Below are 22355 nucleotides of genomic sequence, written 5' to 3'. Positions count from 1 at the left end.
TTATATTTTTAAGTTCATACAATAACTGGTTAAATTAGAATACTGCAGCACCTCAGTTCCTATGTACATACGTGCCGCGCCTGGTAAAATACTTAGTTATAGTATCTACATATGTATGTATATAAGAAATAGTATACATATATAAGAATTGTATAGTTTCAAAACTGATGATTCGACTCCGACTCCAACTTGAATGACTTTAGTAAGGTCGACTTTTCTTGTCAACGTTTAAAGTTGTTAGTAATAAATCATAATAATAATAATAATAATAGCTTTTATTCCAGACGATGAGGAGAATAGTGCAATCCCCAACGCCCATATAAATAATATATAGATAATAAAAAAAGTATTGAAAAATAGTAAACAAAAAATAAATAAATAAATACATAATTAAATATATAAATATTACTGATAATAAATAATAATAATTATAATAATAAATAAATAATAATAATAATAAGTCTAATAATAATAATTTAATGTCTATTCAAGGCGGTCGGTGTAGCAGTTCCATCCATCGAACATACAATGAAGAATGCAAATGAGAAGATGCAGCAGCAAGAAAACAATTAGGCGATAAAAATATACGAAGACGTAGAGAGGTCGTTCTCATCCTGAGAATGGCTTCAAAGTGAGGCACATGCCCTTCTATAAACATTTGCGACGCGCTAAAGCTCCTAGGTAACCCGAAAAGAGCACGGTAACAGTTGTTGTATTGTACTTTTATCTTCCTCATCGTCTCCCGCTTGTATCTGGTCCATAATTCACCAGTTTAGAGGCTAGTACAAAAGGACATAAATAATTGTCTCTTAACCTCTACACTGGAGTGGAAAAATCGTCTAGCCAGCATATTTGCCCTTACACAAATGGCTCTTCTTTGTCTTTCGATGTCACGGTCATCAGATAGATCCTCCGTCAGCAAGTGTCCCAGATACTTGACTTCCCTAACAGTTTCAAGATTACGCCCATCTAAAATAATGTTGGGAACGAAATGAGGACCTCGACCGTATCGGAAAATCAATACCATGGATTTACTCGTATTATACCGCATATTATGTTCTGCAGCATAACTCGAGCAAACTTCCAGGAGGCGATTCAGAGCTGACGGAGAAGGCGCCAAGATCACCATGTCATCCGCATAGCTGATGTGGTTACTGCATATTCCTCCTATATGGCAACCAACTCCAGTCTGTCGAAGGCGATGTGAAAGTTCATCCATGTAAAGGTTGAATAAGCCAGGAGACATTGACCCACCCTGTCTAACCCCGCACTTCAAAGAAGCGGGATCAGAGTATGAATTCCCCCAGCGTACATGGCTGAACTGATTCCGGTACCAGGATGCTAAAAACCTCACGATTTGACTTGGACCTCCCCTTTTTAACAGTTTGGACCAAAGTAGATCATGATCCACTCGATCGAAGGCCTTGGATAAGTCTAGAAAACAGGCGTATACGGAAGTTTTTCGCGATGTATAAAAATCCACTGACTGTTTTAAAGTGTAGATGGCCATGTCCGTCGACAAGTGCTTCTTGAATCCAAACTGTTCATCAGCTGACAAAAGGTAGCCACTTAATCTGCAACTCAATATTTCCTCTAGAATTTTAGATAAAATGGTGGCTAGAGCAATAGGACGATAGCTGTCAATGACTGAAGCATCAAGCTTTGATGACTTGAGGACAGGAACAATAGTCGTCCTTGAAAACTCTTCAGGTACATGTTCATGCAAAATCATCACATTGAAAAGCCTTGCTAATATGATGAAGAAATTCTTACCACTATGCAGAACATGATCCGTACTGATGCTGTCCCAACCAGTTGCTTTCCCTAGAGACATTGACCTTAACGCAGTTTCAACTTCATCGCCAGTTATGTCGAAAAACGAATCTTCTGAGTTAGACATAACCACATCAGCCATGCCCATCAAATCCGAAACAGACTCTTTGAAATGCTTGCTAAACATATTGGCAATACTCCGATGGTAGTAGATTCCATTAATATGTACCGGGATACTACTGTTTACTGTTAAAATAGCATTTGTAGCATTCCAAAATTGCTTGAAGTCTTTATTTCTATGATATAGAGCTATCTTGTCCATAACACTTTGATTAGCGTTGCGTTGACATACCTTCAGTGCAATTTTAAAAAACATGACGACGTCGGTCGGCAATTTCTCCTGTAGAAGGAATAAAAATAATAGCGATTTTCAAAATATAAAAAATCACTAAAAACTGGCATGTTAACTAATTTATTGATATGAAATAGGTATAAATAAAAAATAATTACAATCATAGTGTACACGTGTATAAATTTCATACACAAACAAATAATTTAATAATAAAAATATGAAACGTAGGAAACAATTGGTTTTGGCCACAAAGTTCGGTTTTGGAATTGAAAAAACAGTAGGTTTTACAAATTTAACGATTTTATTTCATCATCATCATCTACAGACATTCGACATCCACTACTGGATGAAGGTCTCATCAACACGCTTCCACTCGTCTCTGTTTTGCGCAACTCTCATCCATCTCACCCCACAAATTTTGCTAATTTTGTCTACCCATCTTCCCTGCGGTCTTCCTTTTACCCTTTTGCATTCATTATTCAAGCACTTATTTTGTCCAACTTTCGTCCTTTCTTCTAGCCACATGGCCCGCCAATTGTAATTTCAATCTCTTTACTCTATCCACTACCCTTGTCATACTTCTCACCCACGTGTTCCGCTTCCTATCTTTCCTTTGCATAGCATCTTAACGTTCAGTGTCCAAGTTTCACATCCATACGTCATCACTGGTAAAACGCATTGATCGAAGATCTTTTTCTCCAGGTAGAGTGGCATTTTTAATCAAAAACAACATTTATTCGTCCAAATGCACTCCACCCTAGTTTAATATGTCTCTTTATCTTTACTAACGGACATGTCAATTATTTGACCTAAATATAAATAATTGTTTACTACTTCTACTGGTATATAATCTAATGAGATGCTATCAGGCATGCAATAACTATTGAACATTAGTTTGGTCTTATCTACGTTAATTTTTAATCCTACTTTCCCTGTCCAGCTGTTTTAGTCTGGTAAGTAGGTCAGCTGAATCGCGAGCTATTAAAACCATATAGTCTGCGAACCGAAGATGATTCAAGAAGCGACCGTTGATTAGTATAAAACGTAAAAACGTAAAATTATATAAAGTATTAATTGTAAAATAATAAAAAGGAGTTGGAGTCGGTTGATTTTATACGACTTCGACTCCAACTCCGCGACTCCGACTCCAACTCCACAGCCGTGATATAAATGTAGATATGTACATATGTTTAATTACATATGTATATCTTCACGATCCCAATATCGTTATCCGAATATAAGTAGAGATGAAGTTATTAGGCAATTATTTGATTAGTCACATCATCCCTTATTATCTCCCCGAGGAGCATTAAACCTAATACATACATAAATAAATGTAACAGATTAATTATTTTATTATGTCGCTTGCTTGAAACACGTAAGTTGGTAGGTATATGGGTGTCACTAGATGATATCGATCGGTTAAAAACAGATGGAGACTAAACGGTCACAACCACTTGTAGGACGTCAGTTCGGTACTGACTTCGGTGTCGTACGGACTTTCCTCGATTTCCCGACACAGTTTTTCCAGAGACACAGAGTAGAGCAGCTTCCGTCTCCATCATGAGCTACATGGGCACTGGCAACAGATACGTCTGCCCCAACGACAGACAATTGTCTTTGAGAGCTAAGTAATGCATCCTGTTTATTTTTTCAGTTTGTCTACTCAATCTATCCTTTTGCAAAATTTATATATATATATATATATATATATATATATATATATATATATATATATATATATATATATATATATATATATATGTATTGGGATTTTTTTTATTTATTTAGTAAACCACATATGTTTACAGTTTAATTTAAATGTTTGAAATTATCCTTCTTGGATTGCTTACGCCCGACAGGAAAGTGATAGTATCGCAGAAGTTTGTCGTAAAATACGTTTTAAGTATGCCTTTGTATACAATGTTATCGTTTATACAATGACTCGTTTATTATAAAAAAAGGCTCCGTACAAAAATTATTCCATGCCTTATTAAAATATTAATAATAATTTTAGAAATGATGATATAAATGATATAAAATATTTGGAAGTCTAATTTATATATGAATTATTCTTTTATCTTCGAGCTAAAATTTTTGAAATTTGTGAGTTTTTTATAATACGTTTCAATCATAACTATAGAATATAAATTGGTTTTTGTTTTCACGTTTTTCTATTATGAGCTTTTGTGTGCATCGACTTTTCATTAAAATTTGGTCCAGTGGCTTGTTAATCGACGCTCTCCGCATTAAATGGGACAAACTGTACATACGCATACAACCATTGTTATATGCGATTCCGTCCGATTGCGTTTTTCCAGAATAAATTAGGTATTAATTGTAAAATTCCTAGTTTGAAACCCGTGCACGTACATGCGCTAAAATTGTTCGATAAAAATAAAAGGAGCTTATGACGTGTCGAGATAACGAAAGTCGATACGTGTACTTGCTGTGAAATTTCCCTTAATTTATATAAATTCTGAATAGAGGGAGTTTCGTTCGAAGGAAAAACCAGATTATTAGTTCAACCTCGAGTTATCGAGACCGGTGCGCGTCGTGAAAATTGCATTATCTCGAAGTGGCCCTCAAACCGCTTCCTATACACGCAAACCGAGTCTGGGGGGATTTCATTTAATTTATTATTTCAGGAAGCCGTCGAAGGGATCCTTGTGTCAATTTTTTTTTTGCAACGTTCGCACGCATGTTGAATGTGGAATTGAATGCGGGAGACAATCGATTTCCCGTCGCGCTAAGGGTTAAGACGATCAATCTCTTGAATATTGATGGAGTAGAGGCTGTATAATTTGTGTCGGACTTACCCTTAGGCTTTGTCAAATTGACTTTATTTTCACATTGGAAAAGTTTCGTTTATAAAATAAAATATAATCGACACTAAAAATTCACATTGTTCGCAAAAGAATAATTTATTTGCAAAGGAATGCGTGTAATATGCAAATGTACATAATACGAGTCCAATTTTATTCGAAGGCCCTTCCCCCATATGTAAATTTTATATAATTTACATATAAATCAAAGGATAATATGATGTGTATAAACATTTGAAATACTTTCTGTTTCAGTTTGTAAATAATTTCTTTTAAATATTATACATAAGCTCATATATACTTAATTACGATCAAAAAAGTCACGATCACGACACATGCAGAATTCCATTGAAATTAATTATAAAGATTTCTCAATTTATTAAAGTTGTATTAAAAATTCCCTTTTCACTGCATTATATTGAACTAGACCTGCCGTCGTACATTGAATAATGCTTGAATCATAATTTACAGCCATTCACCATCCACTGCTGGATGAAGGCCCCTGCAACACGTTTCCATTCGTCTCTGTTGTAAGGAACTCTCATCCATATTACCCCACACCTTTTTCTAATTCCATCCACCCATCTTCCTTGCGGTCTTCTATTCACCCTTATACATACATTCTCTCGGGTACCATTCAAGCCCTTCTTTATCCATTATTCTAGTTACGTGACCCACCCATTGCCAATTCTATCTCTTCACTCTCACCACTACATCCACTTTATACATTGTCATACCATGAGGCTGAAATATACTTAAACATCTTTGTCATTAAAATAAAATATGATGATTTTTTTAAATCGACCTGTACTTTTATAGTATAGTTAACATTATTTTTAAAGAAATCAGCGTTATTGCATACATTTATTTTCACGGATGGTTGACTTTATGTAAATTGTAAGATAACATTATTAATATAACGTTACGTTAGAATACAACGATTCGAAGGATAATTATACTCTACTAATATAAAATCATTAAAATGTTAGTAATTAGCACACAAGTAATATGCGAAAGCATATAATGTATTAAAATACGTATTTTTCAAGACAGGAAAAGTTTTTACAATAAACGTAATAAATGTTATAAAAGAAATGCTACTGAAACAAAAAATAAATCAAGTTTAATGATGACCACCGAGAGGTTCTCGGGTACAAGCCCTGGGTTGATCTCGATTGAAACGAATTTATTCGGAGTATTTCTGCAGTGCTGCTGTTTATACTTGGACATTGTTGAATCCAAGTCGACCATTTCCTATGAGAGTTTGTCAATTTATCCGATTTCATTGTATAAACGTTACTCATTAAATTGACAAAATCCATCCTATTATTTGAACATGATTTAAAATCTATAATCAATAAATTTATATATATACAAGTTTAATACCATAGGTGGCGCTCAGGGACAACCGCCAATGGGATCATGTTAGATACATTTGAATATAATCGAATTTTATGACTTATTTGCGATTGTGATTTGCGATAAATAGAGATTTCACAAAAAAAAAATATAATAATAATAATCAAGGATTGCATAGTGATCGCTACATTTTAATCTGACTTAATTTCATAAGGAGTGCGCGTATAATTGCGTTCAGGATTGCATTTGGTTTTAATCGCATTCTCGGAACCATTATCTGACATAGTGCGTGGTCGTTATCAACCCATTCAACGCACGAATGCATTAGTCGGTTAAATTAACTGTTTTACAGACGAACTAACATATGGGGTATATGTAAATACATACGTACATTAAATGTCAATATGATAACCGTATTATCGTCCGCATAATCCCTCGTTGATTCACACTCACTTATTTTTAGGGTAACATCTCGGCATATTTGTATAGTAATTTGAGTATTAACTGTGCGACCGTAATTACGACGCTTACGGCAATGGAAAACCGTCATTATTTATTTATCACAATTGTCCCAGAATCACGGAAAATAAAAGGTGTTTGACAAACATACATATGTACATACGTGCAAAATGATTAAAAAATTAAAGGACGTATTGACATTATGTACGAATCATGTTTAAAAACTCGTAGATTTTTTAAACCTGATATTTTACGTAAGTGATTGCGTTGTATGTACATATGTATACTCGTGAATTCATTATTCAGAAATTTCCTTTGTTGAAATTTACTCTGGAAAATCGGGAGTGTGCTCTTTTTATATGTATAAAAAATATCCGCAGGAATACATACATAAGTACCTATTCCATTATTCGATAACCAACTAAATATGAAATTGCCCACACCGAGGTTGCTGGAGTACATTTTGGAATATAATAAAATAACAACAACATATGAATATTAAATCCCTCTTTCTCGTTCGAAATAAAATATACATATTTTGATTGACATACAGATACACAGAGAAATACTGAGAAATGTAAATATGAAGTTTTAAATATGAATGTAAAATTCAGTTCAATATTTCATCCGTGATGAAATACCTTTTTTGAAGCGGAAAAACTTTTGACTCAAAGAACCTTTCATCATTTTTTTTTATAAATGAAAGATGAAATTTCCGTCGGAACATAATAATACAATTAAATCAAGGAAATCGCTAAAATGTACAAGACAGTAATAAAGTACCCGCAGGCCATTGTGTTTGCCGGTTAATATGTACAACAAATTTCAAACAATGGGAGATTTAATCCTTAGATATTCCAATATTGCTTCGGAAGATTTTACGGATTTTAATAATAAAAATTTTATCTCAGCATTTCAAGTTCGGCGATTACGAAAAGCCGCTTTTTACATTAAAAAAGTCTTTACATTGTTTGTCATGTCTTTACATTTTTGATTAATTCTGGAAAAACATTTCTACGGAAATAAAATACTTTTAATATATCATGTACGTTGAAATATCACGAACAATAGATATACCTATACATTCATACACACAAAGATGTAAAGTAAAGTATAAGTACATACATCCTCTTATGAAAAATTCCAATACCACATTTTTTTACTCTATTCTAAGGAAATAGGATATACGAGTTGATAGATATGCGTCATATTTGATATATGGGAAACATGTCAACATTTTTTTTGTTTTAATATATAAGAAATGTACAGAATACAACAAGCTACGTATTTATACGATATATATGTAATATAAATATTCGCTCAAGATTTTGCATATTGAATATATGCGAAAATATTCTCATTTAGCTAAATTTTCTTTATTATTTACGTAGTCTATATGAGGGCATGTCAGAATGCGATTAATTAATTCATATTACATTCGCAATGCTGGATTATTCTTGTAGTATGTACCTATACATATATAGATATTATACAATGTGCGAAGTCTCGCCAAATTTGTGCATATTTATCTACTATATCACATTTTCGCGTGCAATATTTTCGTAATGTATAATTGCGATAATTCAGTGTCAAAAGCACGTGGGTGGTATGAGTCGTCTGACAAATTAATGAAAATACATCAATAAAAAAAAAACAAAGCCTAATATTGAAAGCTCAGCACGATATCAATTATCTTATAGCCGTCGGTGCAATAAAGGCCAATCGTCATAAATATGATAATAAATCATAAAACTCAAGATCGCTTAGCTGGGAGAAATATAAGTTTTATATTTTATTTAAACTCAGTTTAGGTATTTGTATAAAGGGTACGATTTGGGAAAACTTCTCACTTTCGTGGAAACGGGTATGTCTTTTGGGACGAAAAAAGGAAAGAAACGGAAATATAATAATATACTTTTGCCCTTGGGTTAAAAAGTTAGTATTATTATATAATAATGTACTTGCCCTTATTATATGAAATATCATATAATATGTGTAATATAAATCCGGTTGCTAGGAATTACAAATTGCGGTTGTGTTGTGGAAAATATTGTGGACGTGCGGAAAATGCTTTAAAGGCAAAATGTATAATATTATATAACCGAAAGCAATAAAGAATATTGCAATAAATTTCAAGTGAATATTACTATGCTGGGAATATCAATTAGATTTAATAATGCTTTGTAATGTTAATGGGATTCTTTTAATAATACATTTTAATATTATTTCCAGAAAAAGCTCAAGCCGTATTTTAATTGAAACGTCTGAATCCGAAAAATGATTACACATTCGGTAGAAAAGTCTGTTTTAACATATTATATTATCATTTTGGACGCTTTTTCTAAAATTAAACTTTATTAGTAGCTGTAGCGTGAGATTGAGGGGGTGCCAAAACGTGGTTGACAATATTGGGGGTTTTTTTATATGATTTTTAAATTTGTTGTTAATTTTTAACCAGCAGCAAAGATGGTGGTTGCGATAATGTTAACCACCGAGAGGTTCTTGGGTTCAAACCCTGGTTTGGCCCAAATTATATATTAAAAAATTATAATATTAAAATATTTTGAAAAATAATTATTTTGGAGTATTTATGCAGTGCTGCTGGTCAGACTTGGATATTTGTGAGTATAAGATGATCATTTTCTATCACAGTTTGCCAATGTATTTGATATCATTGTTGAAACGGTTCCTCCGGTGAAAAATTGGTAAAAACCATATTTAATGCCAAAATAAATAAAATATTGATTATTATATGAAAATTTAAAATTAATGTTTATTTAAAATGCATACTAGTACTATGAGAAGAGGTGCCATGCACCCTACCTATTTACGAAAAATATAATATTCTCCATTTAAATGATTTTTTTTTTATTTTATTTATTTTTTGCTTACATTCAATGAAAAAAACGCTTGTTTTATATTTTATACTTAATGGACGTATTCTAAAATTGTCAAATAAATAATAAGATAGGAGGGGCTAGTATAGGGCTGTCATAATTGTCAAGATGCCGACCGGGATATTTGAATGATAAATGGTAAAATTGAAATTCTGAACCATTAAAGATCCTAAACAACTTTTGAGTATCTAAAGTTTACTGATATTCCAACTGATTTCGCGGCTACTGACTTCTAAATAATATCGTCATTTTTTTACAATTTGCTGTCAAATTAAACCTATCAAAACGCCTACACCGACAAAACAAATATATATCGATGTATGTACATATGTCGATGAAACAGAGACGATAGATGACTTGGAAGCCTGCGCCGCGTTATTGCCGATATACGGCTCTAGCTGCTCGAAAAAATAGTCGAAAATTGTAATTCTAGATTGCGCTTTATTCGAACCAACCACTTTATATCGTATTTAATCACTAATAAAATTATCTTGCAATACAGTCAATACCGTGGCCATTACAGATTTTTATGTGTTTTATTTGATTTTTAAGTTCTATACCTCTGAAAAAACACCCTTTCTTATATACATAATATTCAGATAAGAAAACATAATAATCAAGGCAGATAACAATTGACGAAGCTGTTCACAGAACTGGTAATAATTTAGTACTGGTCTCCCTAATACATCTATTTGTGTGATAGATATTTTAATTACCAAACGTGACAAGGACGCGCCCACAATATATTATATAATATGTATAGCTAATTCTTCGAAAAATAACGAGTTAGACCAACAAGCTTTTCGCATCAACCCCCGCTGACATCGTAAACAACTCATCGGAATGGGTTTTCGATGAAATTCAATAACACAGAACTAACTGATGGAGCAAACACAGTCGATATCACATTCCAGGACTTCACACTAAATTTACTCTCGGCACGATTCCGTGCATACGGACTGAAAAATTACATGACTCAATTTTCCGAACGGTTTCCCTAACACTGTTGCTTGTGATCTTACGCCGAATTTTTGATTAACTTTTAAATTATTTGTGTCGAATTCTGCGTATTGTATGAAACTTACTTTTTCGTTTGTCCTTTCTTTTGCCGGCTTTTAAACTTGGCAGACTTTTATACTTTTCAGGAAGGGCGAAAATACTGCGCAGAATATTAATGTATATATTATGCGTGTGCATAGGCACATATATGTATGTATGTATGTATAGAATGTAACATAATATGTAATAATGTTTGTGTCATTATTTCCAGACTTAGAACAGGATGGTGTGTTGCTCGCGAGGTTTCACCTTTAACACCAGCCGAACAAGCTGCCATACTCGAGGTAAAATAATAATTAAACTTTGTGTTTTAATGTAAGAATTTTATTTTATAATTCACGAAAAGGAATAACTCATTGAAATTTTCAACGCAATATCAAATAAATTATATTAATTGGGTTTACGAATTATTTTCATCGTTCGTCTTTTTCATTTAAAAAAAAGGTATAAATAATATCAAGGGTTTTTTATACCAGTACAGCTCAAGCTAAAAACTGTACGTAAACAGCAGTACAAAAATATTATTTAGTACATTCTACATATATATGTATAGGTATATGGACACATTCATACAGTAATATGTACGATGCGTATCCGAAACATTGATAATCTACACGATCTATTCATATTATACAGCAGTACACATCACCGAAACGTACCAAGCTATGGAAATACTCATGCATGAAGTGACGTCATAGTGGCGAGTGCACCCGTACTAACGAAACTGTTACCACGTGCATACGAATATTTTCGGCGCAAGCAATATTGCACCGTATCATTCCGCTTTGTAATGTTCATGTAAGCTGATTTTGCTTTGCACTCGTCCAAAACAAGTATGAACGTACCGAAAACGGGCGGTGCTGTATAGTGTGAATAGAAGTAGTCTTTTCCGTGTTGTATGCTGTGCCAAGCTGTTGACGTGAAAAATAAGAAATAAACACGATAAAAAAGATGGTTTTATTCGATCGAAAGTTATATTTGATGGAAAATAGCACGTAATTCAAATGGCCGTATTCTTATTATATACATATGTACATATGTAGGTAATATATACAGTATGTATGTATGTATGTATGTACATATGTATGTTTAATGTCACCCTTTTTTGAATTTTTTCGCATATATACATATAGCTTATTCAAAAAATAGCGATTTCAATTTTGGTTTTGAAAGTGTAAATTTACTATAGATTATTGACGTGGATTTTCCTTTTAATGCCCCAAGGAAACACTGTTCTAATAGAATAAATAGGATGAACTTGGTAGTTATTATTAAAACATGTCCTATAACCCACACTTCAATAAGCAAATAAATAAATTTAATTTAATGATTTTGTAAAATGTATATGAAGGTACATATAATTGTAATTGCATAGCATTCCTTGATAAATTATAATACGATATAAATGACAATTGTCAAATAAAAACTCCGAAGAAATTAAAAAGGGAAAATTTTATGTAATTAAATTCTATACCAATTGATATATTCAATGAAATACTCTTTACATATGTATATACATGCATCTTTATTCATTTGCTTTCGGAGAGTATACCATTTACATATGTATGTAAGCGGTGCGCTCCGTTCTACGAACGCGCAATATCTCAAGACTCGTTTTCTCTGCTTAAACAGAAGTTTGTATATAATATATTGTATACAATAATGTTTGTTTAGTACAATATGTATATATGTATGTAATATATTTAATATACGAGACATATTGTGATCGTTCATTTATTTTTAAGCTATTAGCACACCTTTATGATATTTTAAAAAACGTTTAAAATCAATTCTCACTATATTTTTGTAATAGTCAGTGTTTATATTGTAAAATTAATATTCGCATATGTGTTCTGTATATTATGTTGACTGTATATTCTGTATACTCGACGGTGAAATACACCGAAAAAGTTGAGACAAAGAGGCTTGAGATATTGCAAGTTGGTAGAACGAGATAGACCCTCATATTATATAAATGGTAGGTTATACACATACATACATACATACATATGTATATATGTACTAGATCATTTTTAATTATCTTTATGTTTTCCATAAGCCCTACATTCTGTAAGCTCTCTGTATTTTCAAATCAAAATTAATAAATAATTTTACTATAGGATATTTATAAAAAGTGTTATCTCGATTTCACATCGTATATGTACATATGTATAATACATGTGTATGTATATGAACTTTGTTTGAATGGTAAAAACGCATCAGTGAAAAGTGTCCGTAGAGAAAAGATTTCCCGGAAACATACATATTCCATCACAATTAAATAAGTACTTTACAACACACAGGGATTCACTCTTGATTAATTAAAACGATGCGAAAATGAGAAATTTATATAAAAATATATGTACATACATATAATACAAGCCATCTAAAATTCGATCGTACTCGATGGTTTGAAAGCATATTCGAACTATTAGTACCATCTAAAAGCATCCATTTACATCTAGGCATTGTTTGTGTCTTTGGGTTTATCAGTCAGTGTATTGTATCCGAAAATAATATTTTATTATATCATATTACCGCATTAGTGGTCAACGTCAAAATAGCGTCAACGAACCAAAAAGATAAGGGCTATAAATATGATTATGCTTTCTAATGCTCTAGACACTTTTATATAATACATACAAGTACGTAGTGAAAATTTGAAGCTCAAACTTATTAAAATAAAACTACCATTAACATGAGAAATATCTATTAATATTTTTCAGTTATTGACACGACGATTTTCCATTCTGGTATATTATATATCTGGGACTTTTATTGTACTGTTTTATTGGGACTGGGAAGTGAAATTGGTCATTAAGGCTTTCTTTAACTACACGAGATATTAAATCAATCAAACAATTTATGTGGAAAAATAGACCTACTTGATATATCTTCATGCATATATACATACATATAGCCAGTAGTATGGCTCGGTGGTTACGTTTATGTTTAGCACCGAGAGATTACTGGGTTCGATCCCGTGCTAATCTTCAATACTGCTGGATAGAATTGGATATTTGTGACTCCTAGTCGATCGTTTCTTATTAGAGTTTGCCAATTTATCTGATTTTGATTGTAGAAACAGTTCCTCAAATTGGCAAAAATCATCCTAACTGTTGTCACAAATATGTATCAATTTGATTTATGTACAATATGTAAAAAAATTATGTACAAGTCTAAATCCATAGATGTCTCAATGGATTAATTAATTAATTAATTAATTGTTAATTTCCTGTTCTTCATACTCTCAAAATACAGTGATGTATGTATGTAATAAAAATGCTGCAATGTTTGTAATTAATTATCTAGGAAGGCGCAATGGGGTCTACCTGTCAGGCCTTCCTGGTATATATCTATGTAAAAATAAAAAAAAAGTATAGTAGTCATCCATATAAATTTACTATGAAAATGAATTGATTAAACATTGTATGTATATTGGTGGTTAATTAATTAAATTACATGATTTTGTGATCGAAATAGCTACACCCTGGTTTACCTCAAAGTTTTCGGTTTCTACTACAGATAAGATAATTTCATCTTAACTCGCTGACGCACGAGATCTGATCCGTAACCTAATTAGCGAGTATTCTATTCGGAAAGTTGTTTATATTAGGGAAAATTTCGACGCTTTTCATACAAGAGCACTATGGTGGCTAATTACGGTTATTCGTGTTTACACGTGACAAAATCATCCACTCATCTGTTATTTCTTTTCCTTCTACACATATCAAATTTCGCAGTATGAGTTTTTATCGCAAGACAAACGGCTAAAATACCCACGCCCTCGGAAAATTCTGCGAAAAATCGAGCCGACTCGTCGAGAGATGTAAGTACCTTAATTGGGGCTTTCTGGATCGGTGAACGAACAAAGCTCATTGAATAATGGCTCCGATTAACCCTTTTTGCGTGCCAACGCCGCACAAAAAGCAATTTTCCTATGTCATATTGCACGTATGTATAATATGTACACTTCGATGAACTTCCACTATTTTTGCTCATCTCTGTAATGGCAGATGAAATCATAACAAAGAACGTCCGTTACGTAATTCATAAAGTCTAGTGTATTCTCTTTGATGTCGGGCTATATTAACGCAAATAACGTTTATTACGTTTACTGTGCTTTAATCAAGTTTTACATTTGTAGTTTGCGTATTTCCTTTGTCGATTCATGTTTATATTATATGTACATAGACATACGCTAAAAATACCATGGCAAATTATATCAAATTTTGTAATGCTAAATTAAAAACGCCATGTAATTACATGGCGGCATGTTTTTTGTATGGGAGCTCTTTGACCCTGTGCCCCAACTTCCAGAACTCATCTATACATGTATAGTCTACATAAATATGTATATTATACCAAAGTTGAGTAAAATAACATTTGACGGTCTAAAAAACAGTCTACTCATATTTTTGCGTAGAAATATATGTATATATAAGTATATATATATATATATATATATATATATATATATATATATATATATATATATATATATATATATATATATATATACATTCGAGTCGCGTAAAAGTGTCTGTGTTTCGCAAAATTTAAAACATAATCAGTGTGTTTTAATTTGTGATAAAAAAATCTGACATATTGAAATGTGATGTGTTTAAATTTGTCTCTTTGTTTTTTCGTATAAAAATTAATTTGAAAAATCTTAATTTTTAAATAGTTTAATAGTATCGTATTAAAAAAAGTAACACTGAAAGGTTTACATTCAACAATTTGCATCAAAAATCTTAACATTTTTGCTAGAAGGGTAGTTTAACCATCGAAATATTTACAAGACGATGTAATGCCGGGGGCAGTCGATCTTCCTGGTTGAGTTGAATGAAGTAGCATCAATATTGAAGCACACTGCAATCAAATCTTTAGTTTTGCTCGATTAATTAGAAAGAGGAACATTTACATGACGGAGCTGCTATAACGGCTTCCGCAGTGGAAGAGTCGAGTGGCAGGGTTTTCGCACAGTGTTTTCAACTCATATTTTGTTTATAATCATTACGTGTAATGAAGGTATTTGGTACTTATTTACAAATGTTTGACTATGGGTGACGCCTTAGGCAACCTGTATTCAGTGGTGTCACCCCAATTTTGGAACAACGGGTTTCCAAATTTTTTTCAAAAATTTTATTTTAAAAATATATATGTATATAGATATACTTTTTTTTCGTCCAAGGCACTATTGCATGAAAGTTCATTACATTTTTAAGATTCGTATAATTTTTGACAAGAATTATATGAATTTTTAGATTAAATAACGGTTTCCGGAAACTTCTGATTTTTAGCAACGGGTTTCCGGAAACCCATGGAAACCATTAGGGTGACACCACTGCCTGTAGTGCCACCTATGGTTGAGGTTTATATATATATAAATGCATAAATGTATTGTACCAGATGAAATATCATCGCATGGGTGTTGGCATATTAAGTTATTAAATAAAATAAAGTTAAAAAGAAATGTGTCGGTCCTATGTTCGATCCGCATGAGCTCGTATTTTTTTCAAATACCTTTTAAATATATTTAATTTATTTAATTGTTTAATATGAAAACAATGGTAAAAACTACGTACCTACCTACATATAAAAAATATAAAGCACCATTAGAAAAATTAATTAATCATTTAAATAAATTTTCAATATATGGCGCTAAATGATCTGAGACTTGCCTTTTCTTTCGTTATTTTCGTACATTTTGTTGGCAGTGTTTAAGCTGTGACGTATGTATATACTTACATGTATATACATACGTGTATGTATGTATATGTATATATGTGTATTTTTATATTTATGAATGTATGTATGTGTATTTGTGTATACGTGTAAGAATTTGTGTATATATGGATGGTGTACATATATGTTTATATAATTGTCTTTGGCCAGGAAGGTGCATTGGGTTTACCTGTTAGGCCTTCTTGGTGTAAATTAAATAAAAAAATAAAAAAATAAATATGTACATACATATGTCGATTCGAAACGACTATTATATTACAGCGAGCGTTATCGCAGATACACAGACAGAATAGCGATACATATATGTATATGATGATGGATAAATAAAAAAAGAAATAAATATATAGAAACTTTTTTAGTGTCAATATTATGAAAAAATATTGAAATACTGCATGTTTCTGTTTTTTAAAAATATTAACGTAAATAAAATGTATCTAGGATTTTTACGATGATTGGCCATGAGTACAGTTTCCAAGCAACAACTACTCAACATAAAAGGTGTAAGGTGTTCGTGGAACTACATATAATATATTATACATACGTACAATTTATTTAATTACATAATTGTTCAATTATGTATGTATTTCGGCTATATGGAGACGTTCCTACGTGTGTTTTGAAAATGGCATTGTAATTGTTTTAGGTGGTGAAAAGGTCAGAAGCACTGGGAGATACAGAAGCACGTCGTGTTGGACGAATGGTTGAGAGGGTGGAGTCTCTTCGCAGAAGCAGTGGTGCGGGGGCGGTGGCTCTGGGTGGGACCTCGGGGGGTGGCAGGTGTGGGGCTTGTGGTCGTAGGGGCCCCTTGCTTCCATTACCATTATTTCCAGGACTACGTCGATGCTCAGTTTGCAATCGGCAACTATGCTCCAACTGCGCTCTCGACACCGGCAACAAAGGGTAAGGTTGAAATTGGTTCGGAGCAAGATTTCAATATGTTTATTGGATGTGGTGAGCTTTGACCGATCTGAAAAGTAACAGAGCGGAAATTTTACTGTTGCCCTAGGGGTTTTCCCGGGATAGTTTTCCGAATACGTTTTGTTGTTGTGAAATTATCTCCTAGTCACTCATACGAGTATATCACATCATTCTGTTTATTTTGTCGTCCGTCAAGCATAGTGCTTTTCATAGTTTGCAGCAGTGGCGGCTCGTGAGAATTCTCAGTGGGGGGCTGCAGAGATGAACCGGGATGTACATTTGTATGTATGTAGTAGCTCGTTGACCATACTGGTGACCAAATGCAAAAAATAGCATATATATGTACTATACTAGAACCATTTCAATTTTAATCTAAAACAATCGCTTAAAATGTATATAGAATTTACTGTTTAAATGCGACACACATTGTACTATCGGGAAGACAAAACTGATTAGGGAAAGTATGATTTATTTGCAACATACATACAAAATGGTTCAACTTCGTGGTCTTATTATTTTCATTAGTTAATGCTAACCACCGAGAGGCTCCCGGATTCGAGCCCTGGATTGACCTCAATTGAAAAGAATTTATTCAGAGTATTTTTGCAGGGATGCTGTTCAGAATTGAATATTTGTGACCGGCAGGGCTCTTTTATTTTGACGTGGGCGGACTTTCATCTGAATTCAACTTGCACATACACAATTATGCTTCGTTTACACGAGGCCAATCGCCAAGACATTCCACTAAACCAAGGCAATATTGGTCTCATGTAAATCCAGCCTAAGACATTTCTTTGTCTTGGAATGCCTATTTACACGAGGTCAATATTGGCTTGGCTTAGTGGAATGTCTTAAGTATTGGCCTTGTGTAAATGCAACATTAACCCTTTGACTGCTACAACAACGACAAATCGTTGTTTTGAAATCGGCGAAGATTGCTACGACGATCGTTGTTGACGTCATTAATTGTCGTATTTCAATACTTTCTTTGAGCCACCAGCGCATCAGTGGCACGAAACATTTTTTTTATATACGTATTTATATTTATTTTTCAATCAAGCTTAATAAATATTTATCAATTTTTTAAATAAAAGTTCTTCAATTTCGGGTTCATCATCAAAGTAAATTTCGGGTTCGTTGTCAATGTCATATAAGAAGTTATTACTTGGGAATTGATTATTATCGATAAATTCATTTTCAGAATCAGTAGAGCTGCTGATTTGTCGAGTTCCTCGGCGAGGAGCTATTATTTCGCTTTCATCACTTTCACTGTCCGATATCATTTTGCAGAGTTAAAATAAATGGCAAAAAACAATAGAAATCCGCTTTCAATTATATCGTATTTCAATTATATAGAGACGTCACGAATTCATGCAATCAATCAAATGCAACTGAAATGCATACAAAATGTTTATGATACATGTTGAAAAATTATTTGATTATTAGAAACTTCGCATCCTTGTGTGTCTCGCTCACACGTACACAATTAAAACCAAGAAAGAAAGAGAGAGAGACCGCTACCTGTTTCGAATATATCGCATGTTGTAAGGATACATCGATATCTAAGAATAGATTATTGAAAAGAATAAAGCCTCGGAAAACAATCGTCAAAACTTATTTAGTGTATATATGTAGGTATCTCTTTCGCACGCACGCATGTAAAAGCAAGACAGAAAGAGAGAGCACGAGTCCACGACTGCTTCTTAAAAATGTATATAAAGTATTATAAAAATTACGAGTGTTCGGCGAAGTAAGTATGTAAAAAAAAATATTATATTTATTTTTTTTCAAAATAATTACAAATGTTAGCATTTTTCGCTTGGACATTGAAAAACCTCGTAGCAGCCAAAGGGTTAAGCTATACAGCTTGTAGTCTTCCCTGCGTGCGAGCAGGATGCAATTCTTTGGTAGTGTGATATCGAAATGTCAAAGGTTTCAAAAGTAATTATACCCTCTAAATGGGTTTTGCAAAGGTAGAGAGACCCATTCCATTGCGATTTTTAGGTCAGAACTAGTGGATATGAAAAAATTCGGCAAAATCTTCATTCGGTTTTCAGGGAAAAATTGACGAATTTATAAATATACACAAACATATATGTAATTATACAAGATTAGCTCATTAACTAATAAAGGGTTTTACATTCTATATATGTATGTACTTATTTAAATTTAAATTTTTCAGGGAATATGCACATGTATGTTAGCGGTTATTATATTTGTTTGAGATACAATACCCACTGTTACATTTTTCATATATGTACATACATAGTATTTTATAAAATATTTCGCAATGTAGAAACAGAACAAACGATCGAATAAAGTGTTTCGATGTGCAGAAAGTAATTTGAAATTTGAAATAAATATGTATATTTGTATACAAAGAACGAGATGTTTCAAAGCCGTATTTATCTGAAACGCAATTCTTTTCATTTACATACATGAATACATACATATACGTGTGTATATATTTCAATTTTTAGATACACGTGTAAAATTTGCTCTGCAATAATAAATTGCGTATAAATCCTCCATGCTCATGTATAAAATGTATGTAGGATTACATAGGTAGATATAATTCCTTTATACGTCAATGGTGGTGTATTCGAGCTCTAAAAATAGCGAAACCCCACATCTTTCACACATCACTATGTGTGGATAAAAATTGCTTTTCTCATAGTCTGATATTAAATAATGACCTTTAAACATATACATACATACATATGCATACGAAATTATTCATCTGCGAATTGTTGTTTTCTTTCCTTTCGAAATGAATATTGATTTTGTTCCAACAGACAATGGCTGTGCAACATTTGTGCTGAAATGCGTGAGATGTGGAAAAAATCAGGTGCTTGGTTCTATAAAGGATTACCTAAGTACATCTTACCTGAGAGAAAGGGTAATAATCGATATAGCGATTCTCGCTTAGCAGCATCATTGCAAGATACTCCTAGCACAAGTTCTACTGAGCCTACAGTAGTAACTTCTGATGATTTGGAACAGGAACCCAATCGTTTAATGGCAAAGTTGCCATCGTTCTCCAGACAAGGAAGCGCAACTGAATCTCATAAATCGCTTTCGATACTTCAGGTTTTTTACTGTTGAAACAGTTTAATTATTATATTGCTACTGATTTCATAACGATTTGATTTTTTTTTCATTTAGGAGAATTCTGATCAAGATACAAATGTTTTACAACACGGTATGAGTGGATTGAGTCTCAATAGAATGGAGAGTTTCAGCCAGAAGTCATTTGGTAATCTAAGAAGGACTCCGAGTAGAAGTAGTTCGCGCAGTTCAGTTTCTACATCCTCAGCCGTAGCTCAGAGTGGTTCTAGTGGAGCAAATGGGAGTTTGAACCAAAATGGGAAACTTAAGACGAGCAACGGTTCAAGTAATCAAACTGCTGGTATTAATAGTCATTTTACTTCAACTGCCCAAGGAGTTTGTGGAACAGCTGAGGTTCGTCTCCAGCATGACGCTATCGATGGAACACTCTGTTGCACAGCCGTGAGAGCACGCGGTCTTCCGTCGACAGATTTGGCTGGTCTGGCTGATCCTTATTGTAGTATGGAAGTTTTGCCACCAGGTATTTTCAGCAAGCTATTAAATTTGAAATATTCCGAATAGTCAATAATTTTTTTTAACTCTATTGTAGATGGAACATGTTTTAACCGTCAACGCACAAAAACAGTCCACAAAACAAAAAATCCAGAATTCAACGAAACGGTAACATTTTATGGTATTACAGAAGCTGATATTAAAGTGAAAACGTTCCGAATTACTCTATTTGACGAAGACAAGTATGATATTATTTTGCTATTTAAAATGTTGATTTAAAAACAAAATTTGAGAGTTGTTTTGGAAAATTTTAGATACGGTTGTGATATTTTGGGATCGGCATCCATAACTCTTTTGGACGCTTTAGGAAGGAATACTTCTCAAGATCTAACATTACCATTATGTGCAGAATCAGATGTTGTCGATCAGCTGATGAAACCTCAAATTCTCATATCTCTATCTTATAATACGAAGAAGCGTTCATTGGCTGTGATTATTTGCCGATGTAGAAATCTTCCAGCTATGGATAATAATGGATTTTCGGATCCGTTTGTTAAATTGTATGTAATATTTAAATAAAATAGAATCAATTAAATGAATGATTTTAAAAAATGAAGACACTTTTTAGGCATTTGGATCCAGATCCTTATCATAGAAAGCACAAAACATCTATCAAATGGAGAAATTTAAATCCAGTATTCAATGAAGAGTTTCTTTTCGAAACAAGACCGACGGAACTAGCGAAACAATGCCTCGCTTTGACTGTATGGGATAAGGATTATGGTAAAGCTAACGATTTTCTCGGTGGTCTCGTAATTGGAGCATCCAGCAAGGGGAAGAGGTTGAAACATTGGCTGGATTGCATCAAATTTCCCGACCACAAGCATGAACAGTGGCATTGTTTGACGGAGAAGGAACCATAGCTAAGGCATCTTACGAATTACAACAAAAAGCTTCCGAAAATTAACAAAAATGTATCATTCAAACTTTGACATTTGTGAATATAAAACGTGTATGTATGTATGTAAATGTGTATGTATGTATTTCTTTGTAATTATTCATATTGTATTGTCATGAATATAAACGAAAACTATATTTTTAAATACCTATATAATATTATATGTGTGAAAATAAATTATTTATCGGATTGAAGGTGTTTTACATAAACATAAACCGACATTCAAACTTCCAGGTATCAAAAATACGTACATGTATTTCGATATTTAGATGTGGTAAAATCTTTTTTTAAATTTGAAAGAGTTTCTCAAAAAGCTAAACTTTATATACATATGTATATCTATTAATTTATCTCGCAACAGGAATTTAGGAATTCACTTTGACCGAAGGCTTGCGTGGAAAGAACATGTTTGGAACAAACGGAAACAGCTCGGTTGCTCAAAATTG

At 32.8% G+C, this 22355-nt stretch overlaps 2 protein-coding genes across 2 annotated transcripts; one reads left to right on the top strand and one right to left on the bottom strand.

Annotated features, from left to right (window-relative positions):
• Nucleotides 1-1400: 1400 nt before the first annotated feature.
• Nucleotides 1401-3687, bottom strand: LOC143912352 (uncharacterized). Its single transcript, XM_077431635.1, has 3 exons — nt 3622-3687; nt 1488-2173; nt 1401-1434 (listed from the first exon to the last, which is right to left on the bottom strand). The coding sequence occupies exons 1-3, from the start codon at nt 3685-3687 to the stop codon at nt 1401-1403; spliced, it is 786 nt and encodes a 261-aa protein (XP_077287761.1).
• On the top strand, nt 3585-22098 carry Rph (Rabphilin). The gene is made up of 8 exons (XM_077430702.1): nt 3585-3756; nt 10936-11008; nt 17116-17372; nt 20186-20480; nt 20556-20979; nt 21049-21193; nt 21266-21511; nt 21580-22098. Exons 1-8 carry the CDS (start codon nt 3689-3691, stop codon nt 21872-21874), a joined length of 1803 nt encoding a protein of 600 aa, XP_077286828.1. The 5' UTR covers nt 3585-3688; the 3' UTR covers nt 21875-22098.
• Nucleotides 22099-22355: the final 257 nt, after the last annotated feature.

Source organism: Arctopsyche grandis, chromosome 5 (genome assembly GCF_051622035.1).
Source record: "Arctopsyche grandis isolate Sample6627 chromosome 5, ASM5162203v2, whole genome shotgun sequence".
In the NCBI taxonomy this organism is placed as follows: Eukaryota; Metazoa; Arthropoda; class Insecta; order Trichoptera; family Hydropsychidae; genus Arctopsyche; species Arctopsyche grandis.
The sequence above is the reverse complement of the archived record's forward strand: the minus strand, read 5'-3'. Positions and strand labels throughout refer to the sequence as shown.

Coding starts and splice junctions, on each gene's coding strand:
- Rph (XM_077430702.1), top strand. CDS start 3,689: ATGAGCTACATGGGCACTGGCAACAGATACGTCTGCCCCAACGACAGA. Junction 3,757..10,935: donor CAATTGTCTTTGAGAGCTAA/GTAATGCATCCT, acceptor CATTATTTCCAG/ACTTAGAACAGGATGGTGTG. Junction 20,980..21,048: donor TATGGAAGTTTTGCCACCAG/GTATTTTCAGCA, acceptor ACTCTATTGTAG/ATGGAACATGTTTTAACCGT.
- LOC143912352 (XM_077431635.1), bottom strand. CDS start 3,687: ATGGAGACGGAAGCTGCTCTACTCTGTGTCTCTGGAAAAACTGTGTCG. Junction 2,174..3,621: donor CGGGAAATCGAGGAAAGTCC/GTACGACACCGA, acceptor TTCCTTCTACAG/GAGAAATTGCCGACCGACGT. Junction 1,435..1,487: donor GCCATCTACACTTTAAAACA/GTCAGTGGATTT, acceptor CCTGTTTTCTAG/ACTTATCCAAGGCCTTCGAT.